At 39.8% G+C, this 27,628-nt stretch overlaps 2 protein-coding genes across 4 annotated transcripts in view; both read left to right on the top strand.

Annotated features, from left to right (window-relative positions):
- Positions 1-19,765, top strand: part of LOC118570441 (pantetheinase) — a 34,080-nt gene extending 14,315 nt beyond the window's left edge. The window contains exons 7-8 of one of the 3 annotated variants that reach the window (XR_004943191.1): positions 406-646; positions 19,705-19,765. Coding sequence is in view for 1 of the 3 variants with exons in the window: in XM_036168933.1 (XP_036024826.1) it covers positions 406-585 (180 nt within the window). In the remaining 2 variants the exon portion in view is untranslated. Of the gene's footprint in view, positions 1-405; positions 679-4,897; positions 4,965-19,704 lie in introns of those variants that run through there. The other 2 variants (XR_004943190.1, XM_036168933.1) reach the window with 2 other exon arrangements.
- A 56-nt stretch (positions 19,766-19,821) lies between these two features.
- Taar1 (trace amine associated receptor 1) lies at positions 19,822-20,817 on the top strand. The gene has a single exon (XM_036168574.1). The coding sequence runs from the start codon at positions 19,822-19,824 to the stop codon at positions 20,815-20,817; it is 996 nt and encodes a 331-aa protein (XP_036024467.1).
- Positions 20,818-27,628: the final 6,811 nt, after the last annotated feature.

Here is a 27,628-nt window from a genome sequence, read left to right as displayed (position 1 = left end):
CGGAGTGATTGCAGGGGTGAGGGTGCACTGTGGGAGGCTAGGGGCTGTAGGGAGTGACAGTAAGATGCAGTCCAAACCCTACCTTGGCCCACTGCTTCTGTTTGCCATGTCTTCATGGGTCTGGAAGGGCGGGATTAGAAACCACTCCCTTTGATTTTTCATGTTAATTCATGGCGTGCTTCCTCAGACAAGTACATCACCAGGCATCATTTATACGCATTAAGTAATAAATGAACCGGTGTCAGTTCTCACTTCAAATTTTCTTATGCCCTGCAACATTTTAAATATTTGAAGAACAAAATCGGGCCATCATTTTAAGCTATTTCTTTTATGAATTAAAAGTCCTGTGGGATTTTTTTTTTGTACCTTCAATAGACCTTGTCTACTTTCCCGTGTTTTGATCAGGTATCAAGTGATGGGCGTTTGTTTAGCCTGAAGCCGACATCTGGACCCGTGTTGACAGTCACTCTGTTTGGGAGGTTGTACGGGAAGGACGGGACTTCAAATGCTTCCTCAGACCTCATAACACACTCGCTGATGATAATAATGCTGATTGCAACACCTATTATACATTACTTATGTTAACAGAACTTTTACCTTCTCTATCTATGAAGAAATGATCTGTTTGCCAACGGTGGCCTCTGATGTAAGTAAATAAAGTGCCTTTTTCTTTAGCGAGGTATGTGCACCCCAGATACATTCCACGAAAATTAATAGAACTTTGGACATTGATCTGTCTTGGAACTCAGCTGTTGGACCAAGCGAGTCACACATGTTTTATTCAGAAGACATAAAAATTACACAGTTAAAAGGCATGTCAAAAAATCAAAACATAACTCCGGGCAGTGGTGGCACATGCCTTTAATCCCAGAACTGGGGAGGCAGAGGCAGGCAGATCTCTGTGAGTTCGAGGCCAGCCTGGTCTACAAAGTGAGTTCCAGGAAAGGCACAAAGTTACAAAGAGAAACCCTGTCTCAAAAAACAAACAAAACAAAACAAAAATCAAAACATATTTTATAAGAGGTTTGAATCTATTACCACCTCATTATGATAGACACCTTACTCAGTTAAGCTTAAGATTTCTAGTGAGTTTGTTCATTTGTGCTGTTAAGTATTTATCTAAACAATACATTTCCATTCTCTTATGGGCCAAATCCTGTCCATTATTATTATTATTATTATTATTATTATTATTATTATTATTACACATTTTGAGACAGGGATTCTCTGTGTAGCCTTGGCTGTCCTGGAACTCACTCTGTAGACCAGGCTGGCCTCAGACTCACAGAGATCCACTTGCTTCTGTCTCCTGAGTGCTGGGATTAAAGGCGTGTGCCACCACTGCCCTGCAGTCCCTTTAATTCTTAAATTCAAGTCCCAATTTCTATGACCTCAGAGTGTGACTGTTTGGGGGAAATGGGGTACTTAAAAGAGGTAGCATAACGTCATTAGCATGGACTTTAATCCAGTATAGCTAGTGTCCTCAGAAGAGATTTAAGACAATGACAAGCATGGCGTGAAGTCTGTGGGAACACAGAAAAAGATGGCCATCTACAACAAGGAAAGGGGCCACAGGAGAAAGCGAACCGTTAATGTGTTGAACTTCCAGGCCCCCAGAATCACGGGACAACATTTCCCTCTAAGTGCTCCAGTCTTTGGCTCTCCATCACAGCAGTGCAAAGGAACAAGAACAAACCCAGCAAAGTTCTCTCCCTGGCCCCAGTTTCAAATCTAAAGGTTTGGACAAAATGGTGTACTTAGTAAGAGTGTCCAGCGAGGCCCTCTCCCCATGACTCCCAACAGACTCCCAGAGAAGGTGGTTTATGTGTTGATGGTACAGCCACCAGATCATTGAACAGCTTCTAGAACTAGGAAACCACCAAGTCCCATTTTTGAAAATACGTTTAATATAACACTAAATGTTCTCTTTTGTAACAGCAAAATATTTAGATATTATACCAGTTAGGAAGCAAAGGGCAGCTTTTAAATTAAAAATAAAATCTCTGAGTGGAGGATACAGCACTATTTTATTATCGGTATTTTCTAGTACAAAATGTGCTTCTGAAAAAGAGAGCAGAAAATCATAGCAGTGATCCAGTATGGTGTTGCTGTGTGTGTGTGTGTGTGTGTGTGTGTGTGTGTGTGTGTGTGTGAGAGAGAGAGAGAGAGAGAGAGAGAGAGAGAGAGAGAGAGAGAGAGAGAGAGAGAGAGAGAGAGAATGTGTATAATATGCAAGAGAACATATGTGTGTGCCTGCTCTTGTTTTTGAGTACGGGTATATGTGTAAGAGGTCATAGGACAACCTTGGGTGGTCATCCTTACCTTCCACCTTGTTTGAGACAGTGTTATGCTGGTAATTCATTGTTGCTATGCAAGCCTGGCTAGCCACCAAGCTTCTAGAGACTCTCTGTCTCCACCCCCATCTAGCCAGAGGAGAATTGGTATTACCGCACACATGATACAGTTTCTGGCTTTTATGTGAGTTCTGGAATTCTGAATATAGGTCATCAGGCTTGCATAGCAGGTGCTTTATCCTCCGAGCCATCTCCCCACTGAAAGATACTGATTTCTTGCTCAATGGTGATTAACACCATGTCACAATTGTATCTTTACCTTTATAAGAGAGACAAGCTACATTTCTCATCATTAGTTTTGTAGCTAGAGTATGAGAAAAGGCAGACTAAAGGCTAAGGAGAAAGCACATGATTAATATTGACATATGCCTATGTCTGGGAATAAAGATCAAAGTGAGTTGAACATGTCTGTTGATGTGTCACAGAGAATAAACTATTGAGATACTGAGAAAAAAAAATCTTAACATGAAGAACAGAAATGTCTCAGGTCTGAAAGATAAGTTTATGATGATAAATGAGCAATCAGAGATCAAAAGAGTGAACAGAGTGAGCCTGAGTGTGTGTGTGTGTCCAGTGCACATATGCATGCTTAAGTGCAGGTCAGAAATCATTAAGTGTCATCTTCATCCCCACCTTCCCCCCACCCCCCCCACCCGAGACAGGGTTTCCCTGTGTAGCTTTGCACCTTTCCTGGAACTCACTTGGTAGCCCAGGCTGGCCTGGAACTCACAGAGATCCACCTGGCTCTGCCTCCCGAGTGCTGGGATTAAAGGTGTGCGCCACCACCGCCTGGCTCCACCTTGTTTTTTTGAGACAAGCTATCCTTTTAGCAAGCAGCTTGCCAAATCCGTTAGCCTGGCTGGATAGCAAACCTTGGGGTTTTGCTTGTCTGCCTCTTCAGTGGTGGGATTATAGGTGTGCACTGCCATGCCTGGCTTTTCATGTGAGTATCATGTATCTGAGCTCAGGTCCTCATACTTAAGCAGCAAGCTGCTCATTGACAGAGCCATCTCCCCAACTATAAGAGTGCATTCTTTTCATTTTGTTTTGAAGTTGCTCTTTCTGGTGAAAGGACCACAGAGATAGGAAACACTCTTATCATCTAGAGCAGCTATTTAGATATCAATACGTTCTGCAAACTTTGACATCCTGCCAAAGCAAAGAGGGTCCACATGTCACTATGGTGGTAATTTATGTGATAAATAGCTAATGTTTTGGCAAGTGCATTGTAGACATGTTAATTGGATAAACTTTCAACGGAGTTGTGGAGATATTAGTATCACCAATTATGGTGTTAATTTAATGAAATTTGTGGTAAACCAGCTGACTTCTTTCTATATATAGTAAAGCTTTATCTTGTTTTACCAAAACAATTAAATGAGGGTTTATTTGCCATTACAATGTGAGTGAAAATAAATCAAAGAGCCTGCTGTTATGTGTACTTAGAGGTAGGAAAGTAGATATTGTAAAAATTAATTATAAATACTTAGAGGTAGGAAAGTAGATATTGTAAAAATTAATTATAAAAACATTGTAGTAAGAAAATAAAATCTGATAGCCTGGAATTAGCTTCCCAAGCATACATGTAACTTAACAGAAAGACGTGAAAATTGCCTTCAGAGATTGCAACTAATATATACAATACTTTTAGTGATGAGGATAATTTTAAGTATTTGGAAATGCTTGAAAACTATAATTACCATTTTTATCTCATCAGCCATTAACTTCTCCTTAATAAGACTTTCCTACTCAAACACACACAGAAACCCCTACCTGGACAATGGGAAGAGAGTGAGAGACCTTGGAACACTCAGTACTAAATAAAGCGGGGGTGGGGTGGGGGTGGGTGGGTGGTGGTGGTGGTGGTGTCGCCATCCAATCGCTCCTCTCAGGGCTCAAAGAACTCTGAAGAAGAAGAAGAGGAGACAAAGAGATTGTAAGAGCAAGAGGGCATGGCAGACAACAACAAAAAATCTTTGAAACACAGCAGGACCAACATACATGAGCTCGCAGAGACCATGGCAGCATTCAAAGGGCCGGCATAGGTCTGTATCAGATGTGATTCCAGTGCTGAGGGGAAGGGAACACAATTCTCCTTCCCTAACCCGGAAGCTAGCTCCAACTGACAACTGCTTGCAAAGGAAAAATTAGTTTTCTCCAAGGGAGTCCAAACCACACTTAAGGGTAGGTGCCAAGCCCAGCAGTAGATGGCCAACAAAATGCGAGCTCAGTGGTATTTTTGGAGGGGTTTTGTTTCATAATGCTTTGTCTAAACTTTTTTTTTTTAACCTTACAGATTTTTTTTTTTCTTATATGTACTATGGTTTCTGACTTTGTGCTTTTATGGGACTTCTGTTTGTGCTTGCGTGGGAAGGTGGAGGGATTCTCCTACTCACCTATCAATAGATGGCTGTGGAGTCAAGTTCTTGTGAATGCAGTAATATTTGTTTCTTTATTCAGGTGTTTGGAGGATCTGGGAGGAAAAAAAAACTATAGAAAAGGTTGAATCTTTTATTTGACATTTTTTTTTTTCCAAATTCTAGATGGTGGCTAGGAGCTGGAAATTGGAAATCAGAAAAATCCAGAAAAAAATTCCTTTACTCACCCATTGTAATAATTTATCAGATACATGGTTCTTTGCTTTGTAAATAAATGGTGAGATTATTTAAAGTTTTGGGAATACACCTGGGACTTCGTGTTCTTGGCTCAGGAATGAGTAGAGGGTCAACAAAAGTGGCTTCATGGTTCTCTTCTCTGTGTCTCTGGTTTCCCACAATTCCTCCTCCTCTCTTGATTGTTTCCTCCTCCTTCCAGCTCCTTCTCTGCATTGTTAATGGCTGCAGCTGCCCAGGCTGTTGCTGCCACAGGCAGTCTGCCCATGCTCAGCGTTCAGGAGTTTCTAAGATGCAAGAAAGAGATGAGGATGACACACTGTGGGAAACTTACCCTACTTGTTAATTTCTTTCATCCTTTTCCATCCCACAGAGAAAAAAAAATGCAAAATGGCTAGCTCTGTTCCTACCGAGTCACTTCATTTTGGGCTTTTGGAGTCAAGAAACCCAACTTAAAACCCCAGGCTTCCAAAATCTGTGGAAGGCTGCCCTCTGCATGAACTGAATAACTGTATTAGAGTCTGCTAGGGTAAATCCACCTTCCAGCTGAATGTGGGTGTTCATGCCTGCAATTCCAGAATCCAGGAAGTGGAGGGAGGAAGAAGGCTTTAGGGTCATCCTTGGCTAATGAATTCAAGGCCAGCCTGGGCTATATGAGACACTGTCTCAAGCAGACAGATAATAAACAACAAAATGACAACAAAAAGAGATTAATGGCCAAGGTGCAGTTTCTTTTTTTTTTTTTTTTTTGAGACAGTCTTACTTTGCAGCTCAGGCCAGCTTTGAACTCAACATCCTCCTATCTTGAGCTCAAGTGCTGAGGTAACAGGTGTACACTACCATACACAGCCTCAAGGTGTAATTTCTTTGGGGTGGTGCAGAAAGAGGTAACACATCATCTAAAATAAACAGGCAAGCAGAGTGCATGTTAAGACATTTCTTCTCCTTCTTCTTGAGACAGGGTTTCTCGGTGTAATAGCTTTGGCTGTCTTGGAACTTGCTTTGTCAACCAAGCTAGCCTCGAACTTACAGACACCCACCTGCCTCTGCCTCCTGTGTGCTCAGATTAAAGGTGCATTCCACCACTGTCTGGCTGTTCTTTTTAGAGTTATTTAGTTTTACTTTTATCTATTTGTTTTGCCTGCATGTATGTATGTGTACTGCATGCATGCTTGGTGTCTATGGAAGCCAGAAGAAGTTACAGATTATTGTGAGCTGCCAGGTAGATGCTGGGAACCAAATGGTGGTCTTCTGCAAGAGCAGTACATGCTCTTAATTGCTGGACCATCTCTTTGACATGCTATCCTATTTATGATGACCAAAGAATCGACAGATAATACTCTAAAGCCCCACCCTGGATTGTTCATGGAAAGTCTCTGATTCAGTAGTATCATGATGACTTTAGTCAGCTAATCTATTTCCTGAAAAGAGTTTTAGGAGATTTATAAGATCTGTCAACATTTGTTACATCTCTGGGGCTCTGAATTGAATACACACACACACACACACACACACACACACACACACACACACACACATTATCTTCATGTATTTCAGCCTCCATGTTGTTATTAATATCCCATAGATATTACTAAGACATTAACAAATTCCAGGAGCTATGTTAGGCTCTGTACATATAAAGATTACACACATACTAAGATATTTAGACATAAACACTCTTGACAGGCAATTAGATATAATTGCATATAATGTAATATTTTTGCTCCCTGTGAGGAAGCCACATAAAATATCTAAAAAGTGAATGGACTCAAGGGCTCCACATATTTTTTTAAGGTTAGGCCCAAATGCAAAGAGCATGGCTGTCAGGTTCTATACCTAAATATTCTAGTAATCAAAATGGTTAGTTATGTTGAACTGCACGATAGCTCAGTCTTTAAGGAAACATACAGTTTATTGTGATTGGTCAAGAAGCAGATAGGCTGCAGCATTGCCTTAAGTAGGAGGTCTGTTTCTTTTAGTCTATGACCCAAGTGGAAAAGTCCATTTCTCTCTCGTCCCTCCACTGTTTGGGGACTGAGCTCTTTCCACCGAACTCACCAGAGATGACTGATACCTACCCAGACGATTCTAGTCATTTCTACAAGTGGGAGAAATAAAATGACAACAAAAATGTGCAGTTTAGAGTGAGTTTGCCTTTGATTCCTAACCTACTTGATGGTGAAGTCAATTTCTAAGTTGCTGTGAGCGCCAGTCTCATAAAATGTGAATAATGTCTCCAGAACCTCAGGACTGGCATAAAGATAAAGGTGACTCTACAATAGGTAAGTTTTGGCACACACTAGGCAAACCCATAAACAATTTTACTGCCATGCTAACTGAATACTATTTCTGGACAGCGATAGTTTCATGATATTAAGCTACTTGAAAACCTAATAAAAACATATCTACCACTTGCTAAGCTAATTTAAAAATTAAAGAGAGTTTTGTCTTTTTATGGGATCCCCCCCCCCCAAGGCCACAATGGCCTTCTTGACAGTAGGTTTAGAAATAACCACATGTGCATATCCTGTTTGAGGAGGCATTCAGCTGTGGACAGTGCAGGCTCCACTCTGCAATATCACAGAGTTGAAATCACATCCATTAACCAAAACCCTTTTCCCATCAGCCCCAAACTATACTCACTGGGACATTTCTTCATATATTGAACACCTGATGGTTTCTTTATGTTCTTTAATGGCAAATACCTATGAGCATAGTTAACTTCATCTATCTGTTGAAAGTGTAGAGCCTTTTTTGAAAGCTGGTGAAAGCATAGAGTCTGTAGAGTTCTCCTTGTGGGAAAAGAAGAGCTCTTAAAGTGTCTTTCTTTAGTCCATAGAGAAAGACAGGTGGAGAGATCCAGCACTGGGCAAAGCTAGGACATGAGTAACAAAAAAAGAGTCTCTGACACGGGGAATTCTGCAGAAGCCTGAGACATGTCGGCACAGTTTCCAAGAAATAATTAATCACGCTGCCCATGACAAGCTTGCAAAGAGGTTTGGATGCAGTTTCTGTGGAGATGAATTGTTTGCTTTTTATGCCAGCAGAACAGCTAAGCCCATTTGTAAATGTCAAGTGCAGTTGTGGAGATTGGTATCTATTTCTTTATTTTTGCTTCAATCAATTAGTGTTTTGTCTCATTGCAAGTGATGTTTCCTCTCTACTTATTTTTGACATTCTTAGCAGACTGGAGGAAAGGAAATTACAGCAAAAACTAGCTGTGAGTTCCAGTCTTCTTCTTTTGATTGGTGGTAGACTATCTCACAGTATTTATTCTATTCTCTACTTCAACAGGGAAACACTATTTTTTTTATAAATAAAGTTTTATTGGTGCTCTGCTACATCTATTCATTTCCTATTGATTATGACTTGCCTTGTGTTATAATGACAAAGTTGAGTAGTTGCCATAGTCCTATGGGCCAAAATTCTTAAGATTTTAACTTCATAGAAGCAATTTGCCAACTCATAATGTTTATGGCGAGAACTCTGTGAGTGTAAACACACACATACACTGCAGTGTTCATGTGTTGTCCATTTTGTCATTATCATAAGAATTTTATTTTGCTTGCAGTGATGACTGGGGATGGCACTTCCTTCCCTTGCACTGAAAATAGCAGTTATCTGTACTAGGTTCACTCTGGTCTGTACATTTGCTTTCACCACCTTTAAAATAGCTTATAGCATTTGCACATTCTTGTGTGGAGTTAGCATTTTCACATATAGTGCATCAGACCCTAATGTCTAATCTCAGGTTCTTGGTCACATTTGCAGTGGCAGGTATGTGTCCCATGCTAGGGAGAGGGCCTAAAAGGCAATCAAAGAGTGGTTGGTTACTCCCATAACCTTTGTGCCACTATTGCACCAGGATATCCTGCAGGTGGGTTGCTGCTATAAATCCTAGGGTTTGTAGCTGGGTTATATTGATTACCACCTTTCTCCTCCAATACCAAGGATCTTCTAGCACCATGAACACTAGTTAGTAGGGTTGAGCACCACCTCAACGTAATCCTGTTTGATGACTAGCTAGGTGCTGTCATTCATTTTATTACTCTTGACCATCCTCACTGTGGTAAGATGGAATCTCAAGGTAGTTCTAATTTGCATTTTCCTGAAGAGTCTCTCTCTCTTGACTTGCTTTTGTTCTTTCTATACCCTGGACTTCTCATCCTTGCTTTCTCACCTTCCTTTCCCGCCGTGAGCCCAAACATTTTTATTTACCCTGACTACTTTTTTCCCCCTCTCCAATCCCATTGGACACAGGGTAGGAGAAGCGGAAACCTTCAGCCATGGCCCTTAGGCAGCCACAGCACTTCACTTTGGTGACATCCAAACAAACCTCCTGACATTACTAAATGCTTTCCATATTCCTCTGACAAATCAGGCACCTCAGTCCAACCTCATGCAGTAGAGATTCTCATTCTTACTCTCCTTAAAGATCATTTATAGAAGAAAATCGGAATGAAATGAAATAAAGCTACCGAGGATAGCCATCTTCATTTAACTGTCTCTCCTATTCAGTCAATTTTACTGAAGTTTTCTACTATTTAAGAGGGTGTATGAGACCACAATAACCTTTCTTTTCTTCTTCTTTTTAAAATAACTGTTCCCCCACTTGTTTGGAAGTCAGAGAACTCATGGAGCCTTAGACTAACCTCAAATTCTCTTTGTAGCCAAGAATGAACTTGAATTTCTGATCTTCCCGCCTCTGCCTCCCAAGTGATGGGCTACAGATATGAACAACCATGGAGACCTTTATGAGGTTCTAGAGCTCAGAGATTCCTGCATGCCAGACAGGTACTCTACCTCTGAATTACATCTACAAATACCACAGTGTCTATCTAATTCTCTGCTACTAAACATCCTTAAAAGTTGTCCACTGAAACTAGAGAATTATCTTTAACAATGTAAGTTTGGACATTGAACAAACAGTAGCTTGATTCTTGATTAAGTTCATAATTGGATGGGTATACAACATTGGAAAAGCCATTTACGTTTCCCAGTACTTCTTATAATTTGTACATTAGGAACAATGACAAAGAAATACATTCAAAACTTCCTACTTATACTGAACAATTAAAATCCATTATAAGTAGCAATAGTGTCTTCAAATTCTGTTCTTATTCCTACATCCTTTTTCTCCACAGATGTATTCTAAGCACATTTAAATTATGCTCTTTCAGAAATATAATTAATCCAGTAGTTATTGCCATGATACTTATTAATAAATTATCACAAAAACCAGTAACTCAAAACAACAGTGTCTTAGCTATTTTCCTATTGCTGTGACAAAACACCATAACCAAGGCAACTTGTAAAAGAAAGCACTTCCATTTGGGGTTCACAGTTCCAGAAGATTGGACTCCATGACTGTCATGGCAGGGGAAGCATGGCAGCAGGTAGGTGGACATGATTCTGGAGAAGTAGCTGAGAGCTTACATCCTTATTGGGAAATAGGAGGCAGAGAGAGAGTTAACTGGACATGGCACAGGCTTTTGAAACCACAAAGCCCCTCCCAGTGACACACCTCCTCCAAGAAGGCCGTAACTCCTAATTCTTTCCAAATAGTCCCATCAACTGGGAACCAAGTAATCAAATACATAGTTCTATGGGGACCATTCTCATTTAAACCGCCAGAAGCAGCAACTTACACACATGTATCCATGCGGGCTCCTAGGGAGGCTCCGCTGTGTACTGTATCTCTTCAGGTCTCCATCCCCTTTGGACAGTGGGTTAGCTGGGGTGATGGCACAGAAGACATTCAGAAACACATGAGCATCCCTACGGGCTAGGTTTCAAATGGAAAAAAAAAAATCTTTATTTCTGTTTACATTCATTTGGCCAGAACAAGTAAAACAGCAAAGCTCAATTTCAAAGGGTGGCGTGGGGAATGGAGAGTTGGCTCAGTGGTTCAGAGCACTGGAGTCAGAAGTTAAGAGATCTGTGCTCTTCCGGGAAAACTGCATTTGATTCCTAGCACCCACATAGTGGCTCACAGCTATTTGCAGCTTCAGTGTCAGGGGATCCAATGCCCTCTTCTGGCTTCCTCAGGCCCTGCAAGCATGTGGTGCACAAACATACATGCACACAAACATACATGCACACAACCTCCCTTATATATAAAACAATAAAATTAAATTAAATGATAGGGATGTACCTTTTGCTCACAATGAAGTCGAGACAGTTAAGAGCCTACAGAACTGGGAGTAAAAATCAGTCCGTCCCAGCATTCCATTGTAAGGTTACGGTCTCAAATGGATGGGAAGCCTCGCTTCATTTAGCTACGGGCAAGGAGCTCTCTGTGTGAGAAAAGGATCGATTTAGAAATTTTATATGTAGGAATGGAAATAAAGTGATAGGTAAATATTTGTGACTATATTGTATATATATAGATTATTGTCTAGATATGGCTTATAACATTACTTAAAAAGAGAGAATAAAATAGCAAATATCAGAGAGGATTAAACAAGGTAGGGATGTTTCTCTAGTGGAAGTCTTTGCCCCTTGCTTTTTGCTTTTTACCTTCACCTGTACTGGGTCAGAATATAAAACAGTTCCTTTTTAGCTTTAAAGCCATTCAAATTATTATTATTATTATTATTATTATTATTATTATTATTAATTTATAATTATTATATCAGAATCGTACTTTTTGAGGCAAAGCATTTTCTAACTGTAAAGTATTTTAGGTTTCAGTACATTCAAACTAAAAAAAAAAAAAAATCCACCTGGTGGGTATCTAACATCTGCTTCTGTAGTGAATAAGTTTTTAAGTACTAGTTGTTTCCTTTGTGTTGTGTGTCTAATAGAGGAGTCTTTTGCTTTCAGATCAATCAACAATTATGGCAGGTAAAATGGATATGTGATTTCATTTATATTCTGTTAATGCTGATGGCTGTGATTATGGGTGGCCCATCCCTGGGTTTATTTTTAAAGTCATGGTAATATTTACCCTGGCTATTTGGCTTGCTCACAGCGAGCTTCCGGGTGGCGGCTTGGCATTCAAGCACCTTCCTGCTGTATTGATAGCTCACAGGTAGCTTGTTTCAGAAAGATTTATTATCAGCTTATCAGTTTCATATTTTAATATTTGTGCCATTCTGTGTGTGCTGGCTATCCATCGTCATAAACCAGTAGTGGGCTCTCTGCAGTAGCAGATGGACAAGAGGCAGCTGAGAGCAGCCTGGCCCCAAAGGCAGGATTTCTGCTGTGGGCTCCAGAATGGGTTCTGTTCCTTTTTTCCAGAGAAGATAGATCTGTGGACACTCATCATCTGGAGCGGACCCTAGAGACCCACCCTCTTGAGGTGCGGAGCAGTCTTTTATTTGGAGGGAAAGCCAAAGGTAATGAGATCCATCAATTGCTTGGTGCTTACTCAGAAACTAAAATTTAGAATTATCTAGTGTATCAATAAACAAGGTTTCTATAATTTAGTTGCATAGCAGCTGCTTTAGTAAAAGAAATATGCTTTAAAAATTATTTTTTGACAATATGCTTCACACACGACATTTCATCTACAGGAAGCTAGGAAAGCTGAAGATTGAAACCCTTGGTTTTGCAGCTTCTGGAAATCAATATGCTCCATGTTACAGGCGTTACTAGCTTGACTTGATTAGGATAATGTCATAGATTATTTCAGAAGTTTTGAAATTAAAGTGTATCTTATTGTCACCCTATACTAAATTATTAAAGTATGAATTGAGGTATTTATAATATTCATATTATTTTGTGAGAAAATGTTGGCATATTCCAAATTACTTCGAGCATGCATGCATGCACATGTAAGTGTGTGTGTGTGTGTGTGTGTGTGTGTGTGTGTGTGTGTGTGTGTGTGTCTGTGTGCATATATGCTCTTTATTAGGTCGACTAACTTGAGAATCTTTTCCCCACTAAAGTATCAGGCAAACTCCATTCATGTACCTCACGCCGGCTAGAGTAGCAGAAACCTGTTTATCACAACCTATGGGGGATCATTTTAATTTTTGTTTGTTTGTCTGTGTTGATGTGTCAAAAAAAACCCAAACAAACAAACAAAACTAGTGGGTTTTGCCACTCGTCCTGCCCTGTATTAGGGGAATGATTGGCTTCTGGTCACGTTCCTTCTCAAGCATGATGATTTCAGCATTTGGAAAGGTTTCATCCCCAGCCCCACACCTCTTTCCTCCTTTAAAAATAAGAATTTGTCAAAAATACTTTCAGCATTTGAATAAAGGATACAGGATGAGACACAGAGCTGTAAAATATTTTAAAGTAGAATTATTATTAAATTTATAAGGAATTTCATTTCCAAATTTGGATGGTAGAAAACAAGACCTGAGTTTAAATCAGAAACTTAGCAAAAGTGTGATTTAAATATAAAGGTAAAGGGATAAACATTTCACAAAAAGAAGTATAGATGCAAAAGAAACAAATGACTTAAGTTTGTTAATAATTATTCACCAAGCCATAGATAATACATTTATATTACTAGATATATTTCACTGGGTATGATAGTAAGGCAGTCATAGAAGGAATCATGGAATAGGCAAAGAAGAAAGAGTAACTGATTGCCTAGGGAAATTGATTGCTAAATTGGGTGTGATTGTTTCTGTTTTTATTATGTATTTATTTGTTCAATTTCAATTTCCCCATCCCTGGGAAAACAGTATGGAATACTCAATAATTATTTTCATGCTTATGTAATTGCATATCAAATACATTTTATATGTTACATATGTTAAATATGAATACTTTATATTTATTATATTATTAAATATTAAACATTAAATATAAATATAAAATACTATAAATGAACTTGGCATATGGGATTTTAAAATACCCTAATACCAAACACTGAGAAAAATCATGTTGCAATGCTTTTTGTTTACCTTAAAAGATAATATTCCATCTTCCTATGCCTTTATGCCAGCCCAGTATGCTTAATACTTTATTGAATATACATCATATATCTAATGATACATACCTGAAATGAAGTCAGACTATTTCAGTTATTTTCACTCTTATAAAAACTATCACACTGTGGGGCTGGAGAGATGGCTCAGAGGTTAAGAGCACTGATTGTTCTTCCAGAGGTCCTGAGTTCAATTCCCAGCAACCACATGGTGGCTCACAACCATCTGCAATGAGATCTGGCTGCCTCTTCTATATACATAGTAAATAAAATAAATCTTTTTTAAAAAAGCTACTTCACTGAACATCTACTGAGTCTACAATCTGAACATTTTAAACTTTAACAGAATGCTAATTGAAACCGGGTGTTTGGGTGCGTTCCTGCAGCCCACATTCTTAGGAGGTCAAAGCAGGAAAACGGCAGACTCAAGACCAGACTAGACACAGTGAAACCTGTCACAAATAGCATCTCACATGCCATCGTGGAAAAATTTAATTGTGAGTTCTTGAATCTGGTAACATGTGCATGGCCCCCTCTTTGTGGCACCCCACTTTTATTTTCTTTACTCCCACTTACCCCTCTTCCTCTCCGGGAGGTATCAAGGTAGTTCAAAAAGTGAGTGCCAGGTAAATATTAAGGTTTCCTTGAATTAATTGACTTATTCATCCTTTCATTCATTGAGAAAAAGTATCATGTAGCCTAGGTTGGCTTCAAATTCCCTATGTAGGCTAACCTCCAACCTTTGGCTTTTACTTCCTGAGCTCTTCAATCACAAGCATCCCTAGACTAACAGAAGTAGCTAAATTTTAAGTTTTTGGTGTTCAGAATTGAAATCAGAAGTTCTCAAATGCTAGGCAAGTGCTCTAACACTGAAATACACCAATAGCTTCAAAGTTAATATTTTCATTTAAAAATCCTTATGCTATGCACACATAATTCTTTTTCAATTAAAAAAAAAGTGTAGTCTGTGTGTGTATGTGGCATGGTACTAGTGTGGAGGTCAGAGATCAGAGGTCAGTTCTGTGGAATCTGTTCTCTCCTTTGGCCTTCAAGACCTTCAAGTGGGTCTAGAGGTTGAACTCAGGTCAACATGGTAAGAACTTTACTCACCGAGCCTTCTCTTCAGTCTTGTGATTCTTTTTATTTTTATTATTGTTGTTGTTGAGACATGGTCTTACTATGTAGTCTTGGCTGGCCTGGAGCTTGCGATATAGATCAGTCTGGCCTTGAACTCACAGAGATTCACCTGCCTCTACTTTCTGATTGAAGGTATGCAACCACACAGTAACTCTTATTTATTTGAAATCAAACCTGTTTGAGAAAATATTACTCTTGGCTGTTGCTTCATGACTTCACACTTAAATGCTTTTGTAAAATTTGTTTTCTATAGAAATGCTTTTTTTTTTTTTTTTTTTTCCGGGAGCTGAGAACCGAACCCAGGGCCTTGAGCTTGCTAGACAAGTGCTTTACCACTGAGCTAAATCCCCAACCCATGCTTTGTTTTTTTTTTAAATATTGCGTTTTCCTAGACATTTTTAGGAGGTGATTGTTTCCCCCCCCCATCCATCCAGACATTATTATGGCTGAATATGGGTCTGCTGAATTGTCATTTCATTTTCTAAGAGTTTAAAATGATTCCCTGACCTTTGGCTTCCCAAACGATAGAAGAGTAGATGTGTTAGCCACAGCTTGATAGTCTCATTCTCGTTTCCCCCATCCTCCACTTCCCTTCCCTGCCTGCCTTCTGCACCCTCCCTCCCAAGGCCCAAGTGTGGATGGCTCTGTCACTCAAGGGAGGCCTGAGCTCTAGTACTAGGAAAGGAGAAGGACACAGGAGGCTGGGTGGTTGGAAAGTGCACATTAGGAGGGAGATAAAGACATTTCATTTCCAGGCACACAGGCTGCCAGGTAGGCTGGGGAAAGGGGCAGACAAAGGCTAGGACCTCTGACTTCAAGACTTGTGGGGTATGCAGCAGAGAAGACTGCTCACACACAGGTTTAAGCCGAGAGAAAGTCTTTATTAGTGCACCAGCAGCTACACTGGATGTTCGGGACACCAGTGAAGTCGGGAGCCTTTCTTTGAGCCGTTTTTAAAGGACAAAACCCATGTGCAGGGTTGACACACTTCAGTTAACAAGAACAGTTAGCCAGAAGCAGAACCACAGAAGCCAAGAATCAAGGTCAGTACATTTAGAGACTTTCCCAGACTTTGATGCATATGGTCTTTGTTTTCATTTTGGCAGGTGGTACTGCCTACATGATGAGTTTTGCAGCCTGAATGGTACTTTCATCATGGAGCGTGGAGACCTGTTAAGGTCTAGGGACCTGTTACAAGGCCATGTTCAGATAAAGCCTACACATTTGTGGCATTCTCTAAGAGATAGTTCCATAGCAGATATACTACTGTTTTCTTTTGGGTTTCCTAGATATCTGGTGTCAGTCATTTTGTGCTGACTCAAAGCCACCCCATATCACATCCAGCGGCTTGTTCATCATGGCTTGCTCAGTCTGCTTTCTTAGAGATCCCAGGACCACCAGCCCAGGGACGGCCCCACCCACGATGGTCTGAGCCCTTCCCCATCAATTACTAATTAAGAAAATGCTTTACTGGCTTGCCTACAGCTGGTTCTGATGGAGGCTTTTACTTGACTGAGGTTCCCTCCTCTCAGATGAGGGAACTTTAGCTTGTGTCATGTTGACATTAAACTGTCCAGCACATGTCTTTAAGGGAGAAAGTGAGAGAGACACAGAGAAGGAGAGTTCAGGAGAGTCCAGCTGCTGTGTTTCTCCTGGAATGTGGTGGGTTCACATCGCAGCTGGCAGCACTCTCCTGTAGGTGATCTTACAACATCTCAAAGTTCCACCGTTATGGAGCAGGTATCTGTGAATGAATATTTTGCATGATTTGGGAATATTTGACATCTGAATATAATATATTTGAATATAATATATTTGAATATAATATATTTATAATATAATATAATATAACATAATATAATATATTTGAATATAATACATCAGCTGTGTATGACTTTCTCATCTGTCTTTTTTTGTCTCCTTTGAATATCGCAGATTTGTTGTCCTCAACAAGCTCATCAGACTCAATTGACTGTCAGTAGTTCTTAGTTCTAATGGGCACACCACTAGCTGCATTTGATCTTTGACCACCCCCCCCCCACACACTTCACCCATGACTTTGACTCAATGATTGTTTCTTTCTGGGGAAGCTTGGGGCCCCTTTCCTTTCGCCTTATGATAGATTCTTCTTATTATTTAATTTCCTATTTTTCTTTCTTTCTTTCTTTCTTTTTTTTTTTTTTTTTTTGTTTTTCGAGACAGGGTTTCTCTGTGTAGCTTTGCACCTTTCCTGGAACTCACTTGGTAGACCAGGCTAGCCTTGAATCCGTCTGGCTCTGCCTCCCGAGTGCTGGGATTAAAGGCGTGCGCCACTACCGCCTGGTTTTAATTTCCTATTTTTCATGGATGTGTGAGATACATTTGAGACATGCTTGTAGAGGCCCAAGATTGATGTTCGAAATCATCCTCAATAGCTCTTCCACCTTGTTCAATGAGGCAGAATCTCTCAGTCAAACACAGAGCTCAATGATATGACGAGTCTTTCTAGGCAGCCTATTTTGGGGGTCTCCTGTCTAGACCTTTCTCACTGGTATTTATGTTCATTCCAGAGATCTCAACTTCAGACAGTGCTTTAAGGATGGAGCTATCTCCCAGGTGCAGTTTATAAAGAATTTTTCCACCTGAAAACAAAAACAGCAACATTCTCCTCTGCTCCATATCATTTATTAAACACACATAAGCCTTCTATAGAGTTCCTTCCTAAACTTTACCTTTTATGAAGGACAGTGAACAGGGAACCAGTCTTTCTTTCTTAGCTTAGATGCTAACACTCATGTCAGGACTCCAGAATAAACCAAAAGCAAGTTCTATTTGAAAAATATACAGCTTTGGAGAAAGCTTCCCTTTTAGCCTTTGATGTGTCAAGGACAAGCAGGGTTGTTTTTTCCAAAATGATGACACCTGGATTTTGAAAGTTTTATTTATACCTTGATTAGTGAAAAAAAAATCCCACAAATCTATGACTGCTTCTTAGTTTTCACCCAGAAAGCTGTAAAACTTCCCTAATTTTCACAAAACCTATGCCTTGACCAGTGATGAAAAAGTCACCTAGTTTGTATAAATCACAGAAGTCTGTTTGTAACCCTCTCTCCAAGGACAGGACAGATGTGATAGCCCAGCCACATGAAAATAGGACTCAGAATTGGAAGAATGAGAGGCTCAGTGACTCTATCAAAGGGCTGCCAATCAGTAGGATGCAGCACACACGTGCATACAGATGAGATCAATTCCTGGGATTCATTTCACCAGAAACATGGTCTTAATACAAGACAGGGGCAGGCATGGGACATCACGGTACAACTTCCCTCAACCTCTAATCCCTGAGTGGATCCCATGTCTGCTTGGGTCATAGGATTGGCACTGAGACCATATTTTGTGTTATTACTATTCTATATTACATTAATATTCTAGGAAAAGATACATTGAAATACATGTTCTTCCATATTAATGTTGTTTTCATGGTTGAGAATTACTCTTGTAAGAACACCAGAAAGAAATAGCATGGAAACCATTTGGGAAATTGTCATTAGCATAGTCTGGCAGATAATGGCTTAGACTAAAATGGCTACCAGTAAGTGGTATGGGTCATATTTTCCATGGAGAGCCAAGATAAATTTTTTTGTCAGGTAGGTATGCTTAGCCTGAGAAAAAAGAATTACATCAAGATTTTGGAATTCAGGAATGTTATTATTATTATTATTATTATTATTATTATTATTATCATTAATTGTATGTGTGTGATGGCAAGTATGTACAATTAAGAAGATATGTTTGGAAGTCTTTCTCTCCTTTTACCACATGGAATCAAACTCCAGTCACCAGGCCGGCATGGCAAGCACTTCACCCATTTATCCTGGATCAAGTACTCTCAGAGTAGACCTCATGTTTCCAAGACATACAGGGCAGAGAACGAGTAAGATTCAGGCACATGATGTAAAAGAGACGGAGAGCTCGATCTGCACATGTCAAGAGATGATATCTTCCAGCAGGCAGGAAATCCTAAGCCAGAATTGAGGAGGGAAGACTGGGGTAGATGTATGTGTTGAGACTGGTTGGCTTGTAGATTAGTTTAAAATCACAAGATCATGAGAAACTGGGACGAAGTTGTTGAAGGGAACAGGGGGCATGTGAGAGGAGATGGACAAGCAACTGTGACAGAAAGGAGCAGCTTGTCAGGTTGCAAAACTTGAAAGGGCTGGTGACCCGGGAACCACAGAAAGGATCTAGTTGAAGGAGTGATGAAGATACCAGGCAAAATGTGGTCCAAAGACCTACCGCTAAGTTCGGCAATCTAGTAGTAAGTTGGCTAAGAACAACTTTGATGGAGTCTCAATGGAAAATGTCTTATCAGGGCATACTCAAAAGCTATTTTGAATCTATCTTCAGCCAACTTAAATCTGACCCATAGAGTATAGGCCTTCCAACGCTGTCTTTCTTCAGACCAAGACTGTTTCCAAATATCATCATTTGATTTTCTCTGGTTTTTAAACATGGAGGTTTGATGTGCTGATTTTATTTCATTGCAAATTTTATACTTTAGCACAATGTCCAGCTCCAACCAGGTATTAAATATACTTTGAAGTATTAAACTAACCTTGGAAATAAAACTTCAAAAGCAGATATTCTTCACCAAGAACATGGAAATATGGTATAAAAGGAATTAGTTAGTTACTGATCACTTAATTGTTTCTTTTTTTCTTTTTACTCCTCCCAGGTATATATGCCCATAGAAAATGAAAAGAGATGGAACTCTAACCCAACTATGGATTCTGGAGAAAGATTGCTCAGCAGTCTAAGGGAAAAACCAGCCTATGTGTAGTTATTTACAGTGATGCATCTTTGCCACGATATTAATATTTCCCAAATGAACAGCAACTGGTCCAGGGATGTCCGTGCTTCCCTGTATAGCTTAATGTCACTCATAATTCTGGCCACTCTGGTTGGCAATTTGATAGTAATAATTTCTATATCCCATTTCAAGCAACTTCATACACCCACAAATTGGCTCCTTCATTCCATGGCCACTGTGGACCTTCTGCTGGGCTGCCTGGTGATGCCTTACAGCATGGTGAGAACAGTTGAGCACTGTTGGTATTTTGGAGAAATTTTCTGTAAAGTTCACACCAGCACCGATATTATGCTGAGCTCAGCATCCATTTTCCACTTATCCTTCATTTCCATTGACCGATACTATGCTGTGTGCGACCCCTTGAGATACAAAGCCAAGATCAATACCTTGACTGTTTTTGTGATGATCCTCATTAGTTGGAGTGTTTCTGCTGTTTTTGCCTTTGGAATGATCTTCCTGGAGCTGAACTTCAAGGGAGCTGAAGAACTGTACCACAAACAGGTTGACTGCCTGGGTGGCTGTTCTGCCTTCTTTAGCAAAGTACCTGGGGTGCTGGCCTTCATGACTTCTTTCTATATACCTGGATCTGTCATGCTAATTGTTTACTATAGAATATATTTCATAGCTAAAGGACAAGCAAGGTCAATTAATGGCACAAGTCTTCAAATTGGATTGGAAGAGAAACACAGAATGCCACAAAACAAAGAAACAAAAGCTGCCAAGACCTTAGGGATTATGATGGGTGTTTTCCTCATATGCTGGTGCCCATTCTTTTTCTGCATGGTCCTGGACCCTTTCCTGGGCTATCCTATCCCACCTACTTTGAATGATGCACTGAGTTGGCTTGGGTACCTGAATTCTGCCTTAAACCCAATGGTTTATGCCTTTTTCTATCCCTGGTTCAGAAGAGCATTGAAGATGATTATCTTTGGCAAAATTTTCCGGAAAGATTCATCTAGGTCTAAGTTATTTTTGTAGTGCAGTCTGTGAAACCATTATATTTTACTGTTTTGTAAAACAGTTGGTGGTTATATTTATGCAAATAGTGAACCAGCCATAGGCATTAACTTCATGAACTATTTTTTTTTTTCCAGACAGGGATACTCTGTGTAGTTTTGGTGGCTATCCTGGAACTCACTCTGTAGCCTAGGCTGGCCTCGAACTCACAGAGATCCGTCTGGCTCTGCCTCCCAAGTGCTGGGATTAAAGGCGTGCGCCACTGCTACCCAGCAACTTCATGGACTTTTAAAATCAGTTATTTGAGTTAAAATGTATATGATGAATTAAACTTTGATGTTTGTATATGATCTGATATTTGGCACAGAATAGATGTGGTCTTTGACATTTTTGTTATGCAGGCTTGACTGTGGTAAATGCAGTATTAAAAACTTACATGTAAAAGAATTGTCCTTGCCATTAGAAGACTTTCTGTGAATTGACAGTAGTAATTTATTTATTCAGCAATTGAATCACAAGACTGAATGGAGGCTACAAATTAGAAGGAATTTTCCATATACATACACACACAGATATACACACATAAATACATACATATATATGAAAACAGGGAAAGTAATAGTGGTTTCCCATAGATAATCTAATAGGAAGTCAGAAAATATTATAAATTATACACATTGATTTGAAATTAAGGCATTTCTCAAATAGATTTTATGGAATTAGTGTCAAGTTAGGCATCACTAGAAATTTGTATTTATTTAATAATAGTGACATTTTCATGACCAAATTAAAGAAAGGTAGCCAATTAAAAAAATAACTAACATGTACATTCCACTGTCTGTTCATAACTCTGAAGATCTCATAAGGATGTATTAAATCCTTCTATGTCCAGACATAGTGGCGTACATCTGTAATCTCAGCACCGGAGAGGAAGAGGCAGAAGGATTGCCTTATATTAAAGGCCAGCCTGGCTGGCACACACAGCAAATTCCAGGGTTACAGAGTAAGACCCTGTCTCAAAACAAACAAACCAGTTGCAAACTACAAAATCCTTCCATCTGTTGTTACACTGCACTCTAGGATTATTTTGTCTTATTGATTTAGCTCTAACACACTTTTAACAACAGTATGGCTGGCCTTTGAAGGTAGTACATTATAATACAAGTTGCCTCTCTTCAGTCTGAAACACTACTTTGAATTCCCTTTCCTATGAGACCAGTTCATTAAATTTCAAAAAGGAAACAAATATTTTTGAAGAATTCTGTACACTTTATGGTGAATTTCCATTGTTTTCTTTATTTATTCCAAGATGTTTCTCAAATATTATTTCTAGATATTGAATAAATCTTTATGTGCAGTCATGTAGACATGTGACTAGAAGACAATAAGATATAATCTAATAGTAATAAACTGGATGAAATTGAAGAAATACATTTTATTGTGACATTGTTGTTGGTATACAATAAAGTTTTTATATATTTTCATTTGATTTGTTTGAGTTTTCATAGTAGACAAGCATATTTTCATTAATATTGTTTTAACTTTTAATAATTACTATTTTTGTTGTTGTTGTTGAGATGGTCTCACTGTATAGTTTGACTAGCCTAGAACTTGCTTTGTAGACCAGGCTGGCCTCAAACTCACAAAGATCTGTCTGCCTCTGCCTGGTAAGTGCTAGGATTTAAAGTATATGCCACTACATCCAACCATTAAGGTTTTTTCTTTCTTTTTTTTAGCATGAGGACCGAACGCAGGGCCTTGCGCTTGTTAGGCAAGTGCTCTACCACTGAGCTAAATCCCCAACCCTAAGATTTTTATATACACTGCATACAGCTATTAAGGTTTTTAAGTACATATTCCTTATTGTGCTCTTAGTCAGAATTTCTAGAACAATATTGAATAGAAAAATGATGGATCATTACTACTCAGGTTTTTATTAAATCTATATCAATCTTCGTTTTTCTTCAAATAAGTTCACGACTCACATAATTCTACACTTTTACTTAGTACCAATCCCATTAACACATCTCTTTCTTTGTAGGCTCTAGTTTAATAATCATAAGAGATAGGCAAACAGGAGGAAAGGGCTGCTTTGGCCTTTCCACATTCCCAGCTTTATTGAGCCCATATCTTTCCATGCAGAAGGCATTTTTGTGTTTTGGTTGTCCACTCCCCAGCTGGAGACCAGTGAGCTTACAGGAGATTTTCCATTTCACCTGGCAGAATCTGTTCTAACTGCCATGGGGCTCTGGGTCTCCTGGCCTCTGGTTTCTCTTTTTAACTAAACAGATGAGTGCATGGCCTCAGTTAAAATTTTCAGAAGAGTTTTCTCCAGAATTTGAATCTCTATAAATGTGAGCAGGCAGTGATCCTTCATATCATCATTAGCAGCAAAGAGCCAAAGCGATGTGGAGTTTCAGTTCATGCAAGTGGTAAGGTCATAGTTAGACTTTTCCTGATCTGTCTGTTTCCAAAATGAGTTGTGCAGCCTTTCTCGGACCGGTGAGTCCCAAGAGGCTTCCATGAAAAACTTTTAGTTATATACAGCGGTGAAGAAGCTTATTGTAGAAGAATATAACTGTTCCAAGAAAACAATTACAACAGCATGGATATTTCTTTCTAAGTCAATTTCTGATTAAAAAAATTTCATTTTCCATGTTCCACTAAAATCTTCATATAAATTTTCATTCCAGGTCAGGTAGCAATGTGTTAGCAAGAACATTTGTTGGAAATGGATCACTAATAATGGCTCTGTTTTAAGAGGTGAGTGAGGTAGGAGGTTCCATCATGATTTTAAACCATATTTGGAAGTCAACCATCTAGTCTTTGCAAAGTCATACATATTTGCCAGAAAGTAGAACAAACTGGGCAAACTGACCCACTGAGGGCTTTGACAAGTCACACGTTCTGTTTAACTGTGCGTATGTCATCAGCCAAGAGCTTGGATACTAAATATAAAAGATGCGTCAAGAATGATTTGTTTTTTTCCCAAACAGTGGTTTTTATAATTTATTTTAAAAATCAAAACTAACTCTCTCTCTCTCTCTCTCTCTCTCTCTCTCTCTCTCTCTCTCTCTCTGTGTGTGTGTATGTGTGTGCATGTGCACATAGTTACAGGTGCCAGAAGATGGATTTCCATCCCCTGAAGCTAGAATTACAGGCAGATTTGAGTTGCCCAAAATGATGACTAGGAACTTAATCTGGGTCCTCTGCAAGAGCTGCATTTTCTGAAGCACTGAGCTCTCTCTCCATCACAAATAGTTGAGTCTATAGAAGTATTTTGAAAATATTTTTGTGTGTATGTGTGTGTGTCATGATGTGTGGTGCCTGTGTTCATGCATGAGGCACTCAGATGCACAGGTGGAGGATAGAGAACTTCAGGGCTTCTCTCTCTCTCTCTCTCTCTCTCTCTCTCTCTCTCTCTCTCTCTCTTTCTCTCTCTCTTTGGTTTTTTGAGACAGGGTTTCTTTGTAGCTTTGGAGCCTGTCCTGGACTAGCTCTGTAGACCAGGCTGGCCTCGAACTCACAGAGATCGACTTGCCTCTGCCTCCCGAGTGCTGGGATTACAGGCATGTGCCACCACTGCCCGGCTTCTCTCTCTTTTTTAAAACAATTTTTTTTTTCATTTCACATACCAACCACAGATTCCCCCCTTCATCCCTCCTCCCATCCCCCCACCTCTCCCTTCTCCAAATCACCCCTCATCCACTCCTCCAACAGGGTAGGTTCTCCCATGGGGGGACAGCACAGGACCAAGGCCGCCCTCCCTGCTGCATCAAGGGTGAGTAAGGTGTCTGACCATAGGTAATGAGGTTCAGGAAGCCAGTTGGTGCACTAGGGATTGTAACACAAATTTTAAAATGGTCTTTTAATAAAAAAATCCAGAACCAGATATTGAGGTAAATGTTGAAAGATCAGAGAGACAAAGGACAAGCCACTGCCACATCTTACCTTTAGGACTCCTCAGCCTGAAAGAGCCTCAGTTCCTGTCTCCTCACGCCTTATATACCTTTCTCTGCCCAGCCATCACTTCCTTCCTAGTGCTGGGATTAATGATGTGTGTGCTTCCCAAATACTGGGGCTAAAGGTGTGTGCTACCACTGCCTGGCTCTGTTTCTCTCCTAGACTGCATCAATCTCATGTAGTCTAGGGTGGCTTTGAACTCACAGAGATCCAGACAAATCTCTACCTCCCAAGTGCTAGACTTAAAGGTGTGTGCCACCACTGCCTCATCTCTATATTTAATCTAGTGGCTTGTTCTGTTCTCTGATCTTCAGGCAAATTTTATTAGGGTACACAATATATCACCACAAGGGATAGATCCTGACCACACTGCCAGGGGCCCCTCAAACAGACCCTGAAATATACTAGCCTATAGAGGGAATTTTTATTTAAACCACCACAACCAGGACCACACAGCTGCAGCAGGAACAAGAGAGTACATCACGAAAAGATACACTTTGAAGTGAGGAGAGAAAGGGGACCAGAGCAAAGAGAGTTTAGCAGTTCCAAGGCACAGTGGCTCAAAGGTCAAGGCTTTCACAAGACCTTGTGGGTGGGCTTGTTTGCATAGCTGGCATTCTGAGTGTGCTGTCGGTTACATGCTGCTTTGCATGCAGCTAGGTGCATCATGAGGCTCTTGCGGTCTCTACCCAGGAATGCGGAGTTTCTATTGTAATGAGCCCTAGAGTTACTAGTAGTAACTCTAGGGCATGACTGAACCTGCTCCGTTGGTGGAAGCCAGTTTTTGTCTGCCTCAGCAAGGGGTGTTGGGGGCATGTCCCAGCTTTCTTCTCTGCCAACTTGCTTTTCCCTACATGTACATTTTCTGAGGCTTTGCCTCTGGCCTTCTGGACCTCACTGCCTCCTCAATTTTCCTGCCTCGCCTTGAGAGAGAAGTCACTAGACTCCCATTGTTCAGGTAACGAACAAGTAGAGAGTAACAGGATGTGGAAGGGGACACAGCTAATAAACATTAGAAACAAGAGAGGAGGTCAAGTGTGCCAGGCTATGAACCCCACCCTCTTTCCTTTTTCAGAAAGTGGGGTAAATCAAAGGGAACACATAGCTTTATTCCTAGCAAGGTGTGTCCATGTGAGCTTGATTTTTGTAATAATGTGAATTTTTTTTTTAACTTTAAAGGTTAAGTTATTAAAACATATGTTCTGGGGCTATGGATGCAGCTCAGTGGTAGAGCATCCACTTAACGTGTATGACTCCCTGGATTTAATACACAGCACCATAAAAAGCCCCCGTGCATTCTGAAGCTTCACTAGCTTTAGCCTGTGGCCTGCTGTCTAGGTCTGTGTCTGAAGCTGTACTTGTGGTGAAATTATTTAGAATAATTGGGTTGATGCTCAGAAATCTGCAGTTTTAACCAGGGATGAAAGTCCTTGGGCATGTGCACACATCTCTTCTAGGAACCATACAGGCCAGGCATGCTTATTTGAGCAGAAGGAATTTTACTCCCATCCTCCACAGGTAAAAACAGAAAGGTTGTAACTTGTCAGTCAGCCTGAACTATGAAGCCAGTTTGGAACCATTAGATGGACTACCTAGTGAGATTTGGGGTGGGGATGAGGAAGACAGAGGGAGAAAGAGAAAGAATTCTAAAATACTCAGTGTATGTAGCATTGTGAAATATCAATGAGATAGTAAAGTCTGCAATGTACTCGGAAATGAACTTGAGAGACTTGGTTGTGACCCTCTGTGGGAAGGCCCTTGCTGCAAAGTCTTCTGAGTAGTTTCTCATGAACATTTGCTCAAGCCAGGGAAAGGGGAATGACAGTTTAATAGAATGTAATGTCTCTAAACTAGCATGAGAAAAAAATTATTTCTGAAGTTATTTATTGAAATATCAAAAATTTCTGAAGTCTATGGTCCCTTGGCAGTCTATCTCAGGACTCCCTGTTCGGTCCAGACTGAGGATTGTGTTGACTGTGAAAATCATTTTGTAGTTCATTATAGAATAACACAATTAAAATAATGTAGTGACGTTTCCATGTTGTGAAAATTATTCAGTGAAATAAATCTTTGTCTAAGATTGTAGTCCCACTAAATTTCAGGATTACAATGTTCTTCTCTTTTATGAAAACATGATAATAAGCAAAAAGCTTTTCAATTTTTAAATTTTCATCATTTTTAATTATATGTATGTGTGTTTATCTGAGTACAGTTGCCTGCAGAAGCCAGAGGGTCAAATCTCCCTGATGCTGGAACTATAGATGGTGGTAAGCTACTTGATGTGGTTCAAATTCAGATCCTCTGAAGAGCAATATGTATTCTTAACCAAGGTCACATCTCTCCAGCCCCAGAAGAAAGGTTTTTATGAAATAATCTTACTTGGCAGATCCGTTTGTCTTTCAATTAAAAACTTTATGAATTCTCTCAGTCTATTAGTTTAGCCTGTTAATTACCTAATAGAATGAAAAGTGAATACAAAAATACCTGGAAGCAATGTAATTTACAGATAAAGTCACAAAGAATGGTTAAAAAAAAAAAATTCTTAGGGACTTCCCCGAGAAGAATATGACCAAGACAACAGCTAAACACAATCAAAAGTTTTCCTACAACTTGTCTGTATCATACCAATGCTCTTTTTGAAAGGAAAGTTTACTTCATTTAGTGCGTGCAATTTAATAATACATTTTAAAATGGAAATTATTTATGAGCAAACAAAGTGAATATTTAGTTGAGGGTTTTCTTATGGCAGCTAACTGGGACTGAGGCGTGAGTGATGTCAGCTGAGTGGTTTTTCCGGACTTCTAAAATTACCCACAAGGGTGACCCTAACTTTTTTCACAATGCTAGCTCTGCGAGCACCTTTGCATCA

The sequence above is a fragment of the Onychomys torridus genome, chromosome 19 (genome assembly GCF_903995425.1).
Source record: "Onychomys torridus chromosome 19, mOncTor1.1, whole genome shotgun sequence".
NCBI lineage: Eukaryota > Metazoa > Chordata > Mammalia > Rodentia > Cricetidae > Onychomys > Onychomys torridus.
Note: the sequence above shows the minus strand (reverse complement) of the source record. Positions and strands in the feature narration are given on the sequence as shown.

Coding starts and splice junctions, on each gene's coding strand:
- Taar1 (XM_036168574.1), top strand. CDS start 19,822: ATGCATCTTTGCCACGATATTAATATTTCCCAAATGAACAGCAACTGG.